The 13,702-nt window shown below is 38.2% G+C and overlaps 3 protein-coding genes across 3 annotated transcripts; 2 read left to right on the forward strand and 1 right to left on the reverse strand.

The window, feature by feature from the left end:
- Positions 1 to 428: 428 nt before the first annotated feature.
- Positions 429 to 746, forward strand: BDB00DRAFT_765698 (various chains-domain-containing protein; the record flags this gene model as incomplete). Its single annotated transcript, XM_053119532.1, has 1 exon — positions 429 to 746. A coding segment is annotated over one exon (318 nt), but the record flags the coding sequence as incomplete, so codon positions are not given.
- Positions 747 to 869: 123 nt separating this feature from the next.
- Positions 870 to 1,190, forward strand: BDB00DRAFT_765687 (uncharacterized protein; the record flags this gene model as incomplete). The annotated part of the gene is made up of 1 exon (XM_053119531.1): positions 870 to 1,190. A coding segment is annotated over one exon (321 nt), but the record flags the coding sequence as incomplete, so codon positions are not given.
- A 1,485-nt stretch (positions 1,191 to 2,675) lies between these two features.
- Positions 2,676 to 5,067, reverse strand: BDB00DRAFT_929859 (uncharacterized protein; the record flags this gene model as incomplete). The annotated part of the gene is made up of 6 exons (XM_053128983.1): positions 2,676 to 2,713; positions 2,793 to 3,079; positions 3,163 to 3,386; positions 4,181 to 4,334; positions 4,404 to 4,692; positions 5,037 to 5,067. The coding sequence occupies 6 exons, from the start codon at positions 5,065 to 5,067 to the stop codon at positions 2,676 to 2,678; spliced, it is 1,023 nt and encodes a 340-aa protein (XP_052978594.1).
- Positions 5,068 to 13,702: the final 8,635 nt, after the last annotated feature.

The raw sequence follows: 13,702 nt of genomic DNA on the forward strand, positions 1-13,702 counted from the left end.
AGACTGTTACACTTCCTTATTTTACTAAATTATATAATAAATGGTATCAAAAAATGGGAAAATTAACCTTTAAGGTTATTTCTGTAGATATTGATAAAACTTTTACACCTTTAGCTATTGCTTATTGGGTAGCAGGAGATGGTACATTTGATAAATCTAGGAATAGAATTTTTTTATGTACAGATAATTTTACAAAAGAGGAATGTGAACAACTCTAAGTTATTTTATTTAATAAATATATTGAGACTTATTTAAAGCTTAATGGTGTAAAATCTAAAGATCAATATAGAATTGTAATTTCTAAGAGGGAATTAAGACATTTTCAAAATTTAATTTTAGATTATTTACATCCTTCAATGTACTATAGAATTGGATTATAAAGTTAAATATAATAATCTTTTCATTTTTTAATCTTTCAATTGAATGTGCTTTCTCAATATAATGTAGCATTATTCCATTTAGTAAACCATGCATGGTCTGAAGCTTTATTACTCTTATCTGCTGGTTCTGTAATTCATGCAATGAATGATGAACAAGATTTAAGAAAATTTGGTGGTTTAGCTAATTTATTACCATTCACATATTCTATGATGGTAATTGGATCTTTAAGTTTAATAGCTTTACCATTCTTAACTGGATCCTATTCTAAAGATTTAATTATTGAATTAGCTTATGGACATTTCAGTTTCTCAGGTAATTTAGTATATTGGTTAGCAACTGTCGGACTACTTGTACCAGTGTTTTGATTTTTTCGCTACAGTTTTTAAAGGAAGTTCCATCTTGGCAAAAGGGTAAGTCAATCACTAATATAAACATGAACAGAAAAATGAGCAGAAAGAATGCACTGAAACTGATTTCTTGTTGTATTCTATAGAACTGAGAAGTCTAGTGAAACCAATGCCAGCTCGGTGAACCAAGACCGACAATTATCATCTATAATGCCAATAACAAACCAAAAGATGGGAAGGCGAGTGGATACGCTCTTCAACTGTGGTCATATCGAGCTTGGTTGCACAGAAATAGGTGCCACAAAGGACCAAACAAAGGAGCTGCACGATAGCTTTCTCAAGATGCCTATTGTATTGCACGATATGTTGTTGTTGGCGACTTTCAGCCCAAACCTTCTGCATCAATCCCATGTGATTGGATACAGTATTTCAGGTTTGTATTACTCCCGCCACATGTTATAAGAAGAATGCTATGAGTTACCGAAAGTATTTTTTCTTATGTCTTCATTTAGGTGGCTGCGTCTCCTTATTGGATGCCAGTATTCCATAGGGTTTTACCTCAATAATCAGAAGAACCGACCCACTTCAGTTTCCTAGCAACAACAGCAATTTGGTATCAAGATTATACCCGTTATTGAATCTTACGTGCATCGGTAAAGAAATGATGGAACAGACCCTTGACTTGATCAACAATACCATACGGCCAATAACATTATCAACTGGAAGAAATCATTGGTGTCTTCCTTCGAGTTTCCTCCCATCGGAGGGTAACCCCTAGTGTTATGCTTTTAGTGATATTATAAATATGTATAAAACTATAAGTAATATAGCTTTAAAGTGTTTACAATAAGTGATGAAAATAATTTTTTTAATTAAAAAAGTAATTTCTCAAACCCTATAATATTCTCAACCCTTAGAGATAATCTCAACTATTATGTTTGAGGGAAAACAGGCTAGGAGGTACGACGACGCCCAGTTCATTTAAAAACATCGAAGTTAGATTTTTATTTGAACGCTTGACAGTATAATAAAATATTATAATATTGTTATTTATTATAACAAATATTATAGATATTGTTTATACTTCATCTCCACAACCAGCATCACAAAAACGACAACAAGCAGATTAACATCATTACCAAGCTCTCATCTTAATACCATTTTTTTTACCACCATTTGTACCTCGTTTTCATCATCAATACCTTTTTTCCTCGCTGATATTGTATTCTTTTTTTGCTGTCAAAACTGTAACTTTTTTTGCTCATCATGAAACCCATTCATCATCCTATTTATCATCCATTGCTGCTATACATCCCATATACGTTGTGATATACTAATAACCATTTTATTGAGCTATTCTTGTTTCATGTGTGAGCTTCTACATATACATATATACAAACAGTCTCAAGCTATACCCAAGGAGCTCCTCAATATAAAAGCTTAATTAGCAATATGGGTGATCCCACTTAAAGATTGTTATAATTCGTTTTGGTATATCACGACGTATATGGGATGTATAGCAGCAATGGATGGTAAACAGGATGATGAATGGGTTTCATGATGAGCAAAAAAAGTTACAGTATTAACAGCAAAAAAAGAATACAATATTGGCGATGAAAAAAGGTACTGATGATGAAAACGAGGTACAAATGGTGGTAAAAAAAATGGTATAAAGATGAGAGCTTGGTAATGATGTTAATCTGCTTGTTGTCGTTTTCGTGATGCTGGTTGTGGAGATGGGAGGAAATTCGAAGGAAGACACCAATGATTTCTTCCAGTTGATAATGTTATTGGCCACATGGTATTGTTGATCAAGTCAAGGGTCTGTTCCATCATTTCTTTACCGATGCACGCAAGATTCAATAACGGGTATAATCTTGATACCAAATTGCTGTTGTTGCTGGGAAACTGAAGTGGGTCGGTTCTTGTGATTATTGAGGTAAAACCCTATGGAATACTGGCATCCAATAAGGAGACGCAGCCACCTAAATGAAGACATTAGAAAAAATACTTTCAGTAACTCATAGCATTCTTCTTATAACATGTGGCGGGAGTAATACAAACCTGAAATACTGTATCCAATCACATGGGATTGATGCAGAAGGTTTGGGCTGAAAGTCGCCAACAACAACATATTGTGCAATACAATAGGCATCTTGAGAAAGCTATCGTGCATCTCCTTTGTTTGGTCCTTTGTGGCACCTATTTCTGTGCAACTAAGCTCGATATGACCACAGTTGAAGAGCATATCCACTCGCCTTCCCATCTTTTGGTTTGTTATTGGCATTATAGATGATAATTGTCGGTCTTGGTTCACCAAGCTGGCATTGGCTTCACTAGACTTCTCAGTTCTATAGAATACAACAAGAAATCAGTTTCAGTGCATTCTTTCTACTCATTTTTCTGTTCATGTTTATATTAGTGATTGACTTACCCTTTTGCCAAGATGGAACTTCCTTTAAAAACTGTAGCAAAAAAATCAAAACACCGGTACAACTGGTCCGATTCCATCAAACTACCAATATTGAATGTCCCAGTTTCTAAAAAGAGACTTGCTATATTTTGTAGCTCGGTCGACAACCACACTTTCAATGTTTCTTTGGTAGGATCGGTGATTTCAATGCTTCTTGCATACTTGAACACCTCCGCACCAGTTTTCTATAACATTTAATAGTATTAGTATTCTATCATCATATTCTTTGTTTCTTTATTTGTTTGCTTATATGGTGCCTGCCACCTAGAAACGTAAATTTTTGGACCAATTTTCAATGTTTTATTTCAACTTTTTTCAATTATACAACCCACTTTTTTGGCTTCATAGAACGATAGAGAAAGGCTCAAAGAATAATTCTATGAAACGTTTTTGTATACATACGAGTAAAAAAAAATGAGAAATAAAGTGCTGAAGTTGGTGTCGATTTCAAAATTTAGCAGAGGATTTTGTCAGAATGTCCACCCTACTATACACTATAGTATATGACATTGAATCGGCGATTTCCATAGTAAGAAGGTAGTGTAACATTAGTGGTAAGCATTGGTGCAATATATACCTCAGCCTTCCAATCAACATTGACTGTAAACGTGCCAGGTAAATTATAAGTAGGAGGACAGTTTTATCATTCCTTCTTTTTCCAAAACATTCTATACAATGGGGAGACTCAACAAGTACCAGAAGAATCTTAAAACTGTGCAAGAGTCAAAGAACACAATTAAGTAAATTTCTTGTGCGTTCAAAGAGAACTGTCAGTTTCTAATAATCATGTAAGAAGAATCATGCGAGGGTAATTTGGTATTTAAGTCATCCTCTGAGAAAGGACTCACTGGATGAAAAGCGCAAATTCTCGATGAATAAATATCACTTAACCAAAAATGGGAAATCTATAAAGGCGGAATCTTAAATTTTTGAAATGTCCACTTGTTGTTTCTAGGTGGCGGGCACCATATGTACATATCAATTCTTTAAGACACTCAAAGCATTGTTCAAGTTCTTTCGGTACACCACAAGGCAAATCGCCACCAGCACCACGTATTTCGTCGAGGTCTTCTTCACTGAACACAGAACTCCAGTTTTTATCCCCCAAATCTAGGATCAAAGATTGGGAAGGACTGAGAAATGGCAAGATTAGCTGGTAAATCCAAAACCCAAAACTACGCATAATAGATTTTTTTGCTTACTGATAATACTCGCATCCCAACGCAAACGCCATAACCTTTTCTTCGACGGAGATCGGCTCAACATCATCTTCTGCTTGTCTCCTTGTTGCTGCCAAGACCCAGAAATCATCTTTATGAAGCTTTTTGAAATTTTGGAGCTTCTCAGTCAATGTGATTTTGTCTGCAGCAGTCAGTTTGCTTTTCAAGTCTGGAGGAGAAGTCGATGACTGTGGCAAAGATGGTAATGATGACTCTTCTGCTTCATCACCTGCCAATTGTTGTTCAATACGTTTCCATGAAACATTTTCATCTCCATAGAAGATATCAATGCATTAGTCCGTGTTTAATATGTATACCTGCGTAAAAAAAGAAAACAGATATAGTAGTTGACACTTACTATTGACATTTCTAACGAAGCCGCCGCTTCCTTTACGAATCGAACATATGTTCTTTTTGTGCAGCGTAGGTCATTTCTCATAGAGCTAGAAACAATGTCATGTTCTAAATGGTCAATGACGTTTTGAAGTCTGACCGACTCCCCGTGGTTCTTGGCCTGCAATAAAAAAGCTTTTGTAGCTACCGCATTGAAAGATTAATAAGCACTAAATATTACAATACAAACAATTGAATTGAAATTGTATCACTGGTAGCTACCTGTGATGAAAGGGGTATGTTCAGTTGCCATGGGAATCGCGACGGAAAAGAGAAAGTGGAAAGGAGAGTGAAAGGAAAAAATTCGGTTACAGCAGTTGTTTTGTAGGCTTTTTAATAGTTTATTAATTTTTAATTTATTTTATATATTTAGTTTTTAAGTTTTATTTTTAAACAATAAAGAATGATCAATATAGTTAGGGGTGGTCAGAGAATATCTTTGATTTTTGATGACGTTGGTAGCTGGTCATTGAGACGGTAGTCGAAACTCTAGAATAATGGTAGTTATTCTAAACACTTGTCTACAAGTGCCTCATGAACAGTGTTCTTTGGAGAAAAATTGTTTTGGCGTACATTTGTTCACACACACATGGATAAACATTGCCTCTTTCTCTCTCTATCATTTTTGCATATCTCTTGGCTTGGCCATGTCAAGTCGTTTCTCACGTTTTGTCACATTCTATTGTTGCTCAAGTTACAAAACTAGGAATGCAAAATCTTATTGTATAAACTAAAAAGTGTGGCGTTTGCTGCACGCCAGAAGCTTGCTGCAATTTCGCATATCTCATTGGAAGTGGGCGTTTTACACTTTTGTCGTTGAGTATACAAAACCTGGAAGCCACTTTGTACTTGTATTGTTGCATTGTACATAGTGGGGGTATTTGGGGAGATCTCTGGACCTCCTCTTATACAGGATTTTGCATTCGATCCCAGACAGGGCCAATTATTCTTTGCCTAAGGAATTATGTCTTGGCCAGATGGAAATTTCGCCCTTAGAGCTTTCGGCTACAGCTCGAGTAATTTCACAGATGGGCAGACTGAAATTCACTCATAGAACACTGTTCATGAGGCACTTGTAGGCAAGTGTTTAGAATAACTACCATTATTCTAGGGTTTCGACTACCGTCTCAATGACCAGCTACCCACGTCATCGAAAATCAAAGATTTTCTCTGACCACCCCTAATTATATTGATCATTATATATTCTTTAAAGATAAAACTTAATAACTAAATATATAAAATAAATTAAAAATACAAAAATCAATAAAGTATTAAACAGCCTTCATAGTCCCTGAGTTCAAAGCTGGCCATTCTGTTTTAGAGCATGAACTCCAAGTTCGACATGGACTTTCTAATTTTCGCTTTCAGATTATAGTTCTCTCACAGTCTGGTAATTTCGTCATGAGCATTTGATTTCGCAATAGTGACGATGCTTTCGTCGTGGGCAATGTATTTTCACCATGAGCAATATGGTTTCGTCATAGGATACACAAGTCTGCCAAGGGGCAGCAACTTTGTCTTCGAGCCTGCTATTTTTGCATTGGTTCAAGTGTTTTTTGTACTGGTGAATGATTTTTCATCATAAAAAAAGGGGTTATTCAATGCTCCTTCCTACGATGACTATTTGATACAGGTATATCGTCCTTTTTACAAGGAGAGCTCATCTGTGCTCTGAGATTGACGTTGTACAAATTCTAGAAAAGATAGCATAAATATTCTCGAAGCTCAGGATGCGTATCTCATCTGTAATAGAACTTTAATGATGTTTACTCCACCTGATGACGATGATGTTGTGCCAGTGATTCTCGACGAAGACCAAGTTGTACCTGTGCTCGAAAAACATCAATAGAACAGGAATGCTACTTTCTATAAAGATACTTCAAGGATAAACACATACTCGACCTTGCTGCCTTTGATGCACATATGGCCCGAAACTGGACATCGTTTACTTCATTTTCAACTCTCTCGAGATAAAAAAAGGGTGTGGTGAACCACATTAATACACTGCTTAAGATATCAACAATAAGATATTCGGTTAAACATTATAGCACACACGTACGAACACTACGGCATTTCGGCTAAACACTATTGAATAAAATCTCTCACTCAGATGATCCACCTTACGTGAACAGGACAATGAACCTATCAACAGGTACCTCGGCCATTACATCAGCTAACGCCAGTTTCAAAGATGTGCCCGATTAACATAGCGACTTCAATAGAAGTTCTGATACGTCCTTGATCCATCCTCTATCACATAGTTTATCCATTAGTCGGATGAATTGATATCGCCGTCTTAATAGCTAGAATATAAAAGAGCTTTATCTTTTGTTGGAATAAAACATGATCTCAAAGATAATTAATCTTGTCCCTTATTATCTTTATTAAAGCTCTATCATCACATTTTTATCTTTGAAAACCTTGTTTTTTCCTTATATCCTACATCATGTCCTCCGATAACAACCAAGCTACAAACATTAACGAAACCGTTGGTCAAGCCAACATGGTAACTCCAGGAACGGTCGAGGTCTCAAGCAACGATGTTGAAATAGTGGACTCAGAATCGGCGTCCAAAAATGGCACTGAAACTAGCACTGAAACTAGTACTGAAACCATGGCCAGGAACATTATTACACCGAGTACCTACCTGGAACAAAGGAAGCTGACACCGTCTAACATGGGAGCTATCCTCAAGGCACGCTTAGCAAAAGCCACCGAAAAATATTTGCAGGCGCAAGATGCTTCACCAGATGACCTACTAAAGCTAAAACAGGCACACAAAGAAGCACTTGATGCATTCAACATCTACCAAGCTACTCAGCAAGCACTCAGCATGTCTGAACAGTTCGAAGATCGAAAGGCAAGCTGCGTGGTCCCAAAAAACCTACCGATACTACAAGTACAAGGAGGCCCTGTCCGAGATCCGAGGAAGCCAGTGCACAATTCCGTCTCTGCTTTCATTTCCGCCTTTGAAATCCAATTGCGCAGCCATAGCATTGACCTTGATGGCAATTGGGAACGTCTTTTCTGGTTATGTCTAGATGACAACCAAATGACTTGGTTTCGCCGAGACGTTGCTGACCGCCAGTTGAATTGGAAACAAGCCTGTACCGAAATCAAGAAGGAATACGGCAATCCATTCCACACGTATCTCAAATGCCATGAGCTTTTTGTCGCTCGTCCCCAAGCCAATGAAGCGATCCGTGTCTATGCCGAACGATGGATGTCATTAGCACACGAGGCAGGAAGAGCCAGCGGTCGTGACTTGACGTTCGATTTCATTTCGTCGTTGCCACCTTCGATCCGCGAAAAGATCTACCCAGTACTAGCAAGACAGTATGGTGTAGATTGGCCATCTGAAGTCACTGAGGTCGTGCAACTCATAATTTCTACATTGGGTGAATTCGTTGACAAGTTTCAAGACAACGGTAGTTATGCGAGCATCCATGCACCAGGAAAGAAACGTCGCATGGGTAATGAACACCTGTCTTCGTCCTCCTCATCGCCAGCAACAGCTTCTCGCCGTCCTCGTCATTACGGTGATTGTCCTGTCCATCCAAAAGGAAATCACTCGGCGACGGATTGCCACGTTCTCCAGCGCCAGCGGGAAGCAGTACAACAACAAGTCTGCAATAACCGGCAATCAACAGGTTCAGACAACCTATGTCGTTATTGTAAAAAAGTTCCATATGTCTTAGGCCATCGCTGCCAAGAATATTTTGATGCAAAAGGAAAAAAGAAGTCAGGAACGTCGACAACAATGGTGAGCAATCGCTCTGTACACATTTCCTCGTCTCCTTCCTCGTCTTCTTCTACTACACCATCAAAGCGGGATGAAGAAACACTTAATCACATTTCATTGGACGGAATGGATATTACAGGTAATTACATCAACCGCACAACACAAATAAATATTACACTGCAAGCAACAGATGACATTGACTCACTCATTGTTCCTATCACTGTACAGACTAAGCAAGTCTTCGGATTAGTCGACACAGGCGCCAACAAGTCTTTTATTACACCTACATGGTTACACAACATAGAGTCAATATCTGTACTTAAGATCAATAAAAACGCAGTAAAAAATATATCCATTACTTTAGCAGCAAAGGATGTAACAGCCTACCTTTTAGGTTTACTTGAAAATGTTGAACTACAGTACAATGGGAAAACATTCAAACATAATTTTTACATCATGGAATTATCCGGAACAACACCAGTCACCATTGGTCTGGATTTGATGTTTAAACTCGGAATTGGTATTACTGGTTTAGCCACATCATGGGAGCCACTGACACCAAACAATGAGAAACAAATTATTGATTTACCCGAACCTAATAATTCGCCATATGGCACAGAAGAACAAAGGAAACAGTTTTTACAAGCTATCCAACCTTCTCTTGATCGCAATGCACAAATTCCTAAACGCGCATTATGTACAATGCCTGAAGCAGTGGTCCGTCTTGATGTTCCAGAAGGTATCGTCTGCCATCGACGTCAGTACCCATTACCAATTGCTTTCAAGGATTTAATTGACGATCAGATCAAAACCTGGTTAGATGAGGGCATTATTGAACCTGCACCTGCTGGCACAGCATGGAATAGTCCCATCACACTAGCACCAAAGAAAGATCCTGTTACAGTTGCATATGATACAAACAAGCGTAGAATCTGTATGGATGTCCGCTTAATCAACCAGCATTTATTACAATGCGAACAACATCCACTTCCATTATTAAGTGATGTTATTGCAGCCATCCAAGGCAATGACAACAGCGGTAATTCAAATCGCACCGTCGTTACTACCTGCCTCGATGTAAAATCTGCTTTCACTTCTTTACCTCTCTATGAACCACATCGAGAACGAACTGCTTTCACAATTGAAGGACACATCCAATACCAGTTCCGAGGAGCTTGCTATGCATTACGTCATCTTTCTTCGGTATTTACTCGTTGTTTAACAGTTCTTCTTAGCGAGATGCCCTTCGTTCGTGCGTTCATTGATGACGTCATTATCTTCTCAAACAGCATAGAAGAACATGCTATCCATGTCGCCGCAGTAATTGACAAATTAACTGAGGTAAATTTCCGCATCAATCATGACAAAGCCGTATATGCACAACGTTGTGTCTACTTACTTGGCCACTGTGTAACCACCGAAGGTGTATCACTGGATAAACGCAAAGTATGCAACATCCAAAATATCCCTACACCTACAACTGGCAAAGCTATAGCTGCCTTCTGTGGTACCATTAATTACATGCGCTCTTACCTACCAAAAGTCTCTGAAGTTATGGCACCTTTAGACCGACTTCGCAATGCCAAATCTTTAAAAGGTTTATGGACACAAAAAGAACAACACAGTTTTGACACGTTAAAGAAAATGCTACTTGAAGCTCCCATCCTGCGCTTTCCCGATTTATCACACCCTTTTCAGGTTGCAACTGACGCTTCAAATACCGGAATCGCTGCAGCACTTTTCCAAGTCATAGATGGTGAAACACGTCATATTGCTTTCATGGCTAGAGCACTCTCCAAGTCAGAAAGATCCTATAGCACTACATGACGTGAGCTCAGAGCTATTATATTTGCACTTGACAAATTCCACAAATATTTATATGGCAAACCGTTTAAATTATACACGGATCACAAAGCATTGACCTTCCTCCATACACAAAAAATAGCCAACGCTATGATGATCAGTTGGTTTGACACCATCTTACAATACGACTTTGAAATTATTCACCTACCTACCATGATTAGATAACATCCTTCCTGATCAATTATCTCGCCTTTTTCACATCGATGAAAAAGAGCTGGAAGGGGGTAGTGCTACGCAAATTCATACAAATAATAACACTGTACAAAATAAGACTCTCACAGTAAACACACAGACAAGTAATAGCACTGACAACATAGATGATGACATCTATTTTGAACCACCCAAACATGAAAGACTGGAATTACTCAAAAAAGCACATGCATTTGGTCACTTTGGCGCTGAAGCTATCACAAAAGCACTACACAATGATGGTTTAAAATGGAACAATATGTACAAAGAAGCCGCACACATTGTAAAAAGCTGCCCTGAACGCCAGCGATTCAACATCACCAAGAAAGGTTATAACCCTTTGAGACCTCTTCATGCATTCTATCCGGGTGATCATTGGACAATTGATCTTGCAAGCGGCTTCGGCACAAGCCATCGCGGAAACAATTATCTCTTAGTCATGGTAGACGTATGCACACGTTTTTGTGTTTTACACGCACTTCCTGATAAAACATCAGACACTGTCGTTCAAGCAGTCATCGACACATTTTGCTTAGTGGGCTTTTGCCGTTATCTCAGCAGTGATAATGGTACTGAATTCAAGAACCAACTAATGACTCATCTTCGAGAAGCCTCTGGATTCGACCAAAGACTTTCTACGCCTTTTCACCCAAGAGCTCAGGGATTGGCCGAAAGATTTGTGCAAACAACTGTTAACATCATCCACAAGTATACAACAGGAGCAGTTAGAGACTGGGACTTATATGTCAAACCAGCACAATTAGCCCTTAACAACAAAGTTGCCAATAAACATGGTTCTACACCATTTGCTCTTATGTTCAATAGAACAATGAACGGTTTCAGGGACTATAGCAAAGAACAGATCCCGCGGCCACTCACAGAAGATGAGCTGCAAAACCGCATTGAACAAATGACAAACATTGTCTTTCCTGCAATTTCGGAAAGAGCAAAGGCACTGGATGATATTAAAAAAGGCAAATACAATGCCAAGTTCAGAATCACCGATTATCCCATCGGGAGCACGGTCATGGTCATTGATGAATTACGCAGTAAGAAGATGGATCCAAGATATGAAGGACCATATACTGTAGTACGCAAAACCAAAGGTGGTTCTTATGTCCTTAGAGATGAACAGGGTCTATTAACTTCTCGTAACTACGCACCCTCACAAATGAAACTCCTATCACAGGATGAATTAATTGACACAGAAGAAGCATTTGAAGAAAACGGTAAATATTACACCGTACAGTCAATTGTAGACCACAAAGAGCTTGCACCAGGCAAATATCAATACCGGGTTAGATGGAAAGATTATACACCTGATGACGATTCCTGGGAACCAGCAGAAGCATTTAATAGTCCACAACCAATCATGAAATATTGGGAACGTGTTGGTATCACACCACCGAAGCAAAGCAAAATACAAACTGCATTACCTGTGACGCACATCCCACAGCAATCACAACGTAAAGCAAAAGGAACTATTTCCAAACGTCAAGAGGGTTCCACACCACCTACACCATCTACTAGACGCAGTAAGCGTTTACGCACACGTTGCTAAGCACATTCTTCACAGAATAATGTTTAACCTGGAAGGGGGTGATGTGGTGAACCACATTAATACACTGCTTAAGATATCAACAATAAGATATTCGGTTAAACATTATAGCACACACGTACGAACACTACGGCATTTCGGCTAAACACTATTGAATAAAATCTCTCACTCAGATGATCCACCTTACGTGAACAGGACAATGAACCTATCAACAGGTACCTCGGCCATTACATCAGCTAACGCCGGTTTCAAAGATGTGCCCGATTAACATAGCGACTTCAATAGAAGTTCTGATACGTCCTTGATCCATCCTCTATCACATAGTTTATCCATTAGTCGGATGAATTGATATCGCCGTCTTAATAGCTAGAATATAAAAGAGCTTTATCTTTTGTTGGAATAAAACATCATCTCAAAGATACTTAATCTTGTCCCTTATTATCTTTATTAAAGCTCTATCATCACAAAGGGTAAGAAGCAACGTAATAGACACAGAATATTAATAGTATTATGACATTGATAATATGCGATTTTAGAACGTAAGGAGGTAGACAGTCGCGGACATGTTGTTAGGCTTTTATTCGACGTGCATAAATCTGTTACTATCATACTTCTGCTTTATCAAATGGGAGCATCATATCTGCAAAAAATAAAAAGGAGATTCACTGTTTGTATGATGGTCCAAACCTTAAATATATACAAATTTTGAGTATATAGGACAGCCTTTTTCAATGCGCGCATACTGTATTTCTATCTCTCTTTTCTTCTATACTTTTTTGTGATGGGAATAGTAGAAAAGGCCAGTCTAAAAGCTTACACTCGTTAAAAAGAGTGTATCAAAGTGCGCAACAAGATAGTACAAGCACCTACAGCCGAGGAGCTAAAAGAATCACTAGAAGGGCTACACTCGTTGACAGAAGGTATCAAGAAATCCATATACCGAAATTTTGTCCAAGTGAGCGTAAGTATTAGTCTCAAAGATGGACTGCCTAAGTCTAAAATCATCACAAGATCGAAGCATTGATTATACAGCTGAATAAACACTACCAAAACAAAAGGAACATGTAGAATATATTTACGCGTAACTATAAATATGCAGATGATACAATGATGTGTTTATACTGAAGCAGTGAGCATAGACGTATTACCACTCACTTGTTGTTGGAGTATTTTGCAAACATGCGTGTAATAAAAATCGTTACTTGGTTTGTGATACTGTACTATTCGCGCCGAACTTCTTTATCAATATGAGTGCATGCAGACCTGCTTGGAAAAATCCTTCTGAGCTTATACTACATACCATTATGCCTATACAAACACGTTCCCAAACACACCCCTAAACACACTCAAATCAAAGCATATCCCCTCGTTCAGAGAGCACCGAAAAGTTTAAAGGCGACCTTCAAAAAAAGCTGAATTCCGTACTAGACAGCAAGTCAAACAATTGGCAAAGACTATTAAGGAATTGAAAATACGTAACTCCAAGGATTCTGGTACATAACTATAGTTTTTTTCATACCAAAATTATTGATCTTA

The sequence above is a fragment of the Zychaea mexicana genome (assembly GCF_025766255.1).
Source record: "Zychaea mexicana strain RSA 1403 chromosome Unknown BDB00scaffold_49, whole genome shotgun sequence".
In the NCBI taxonomy this organism is placed as follows: Eukaryota; Fungi; Mucoromycota; class Mucoromycetes; order Mucorales; family Lichtheimiaceae; genus Zychaea; species Zychaea mexicana.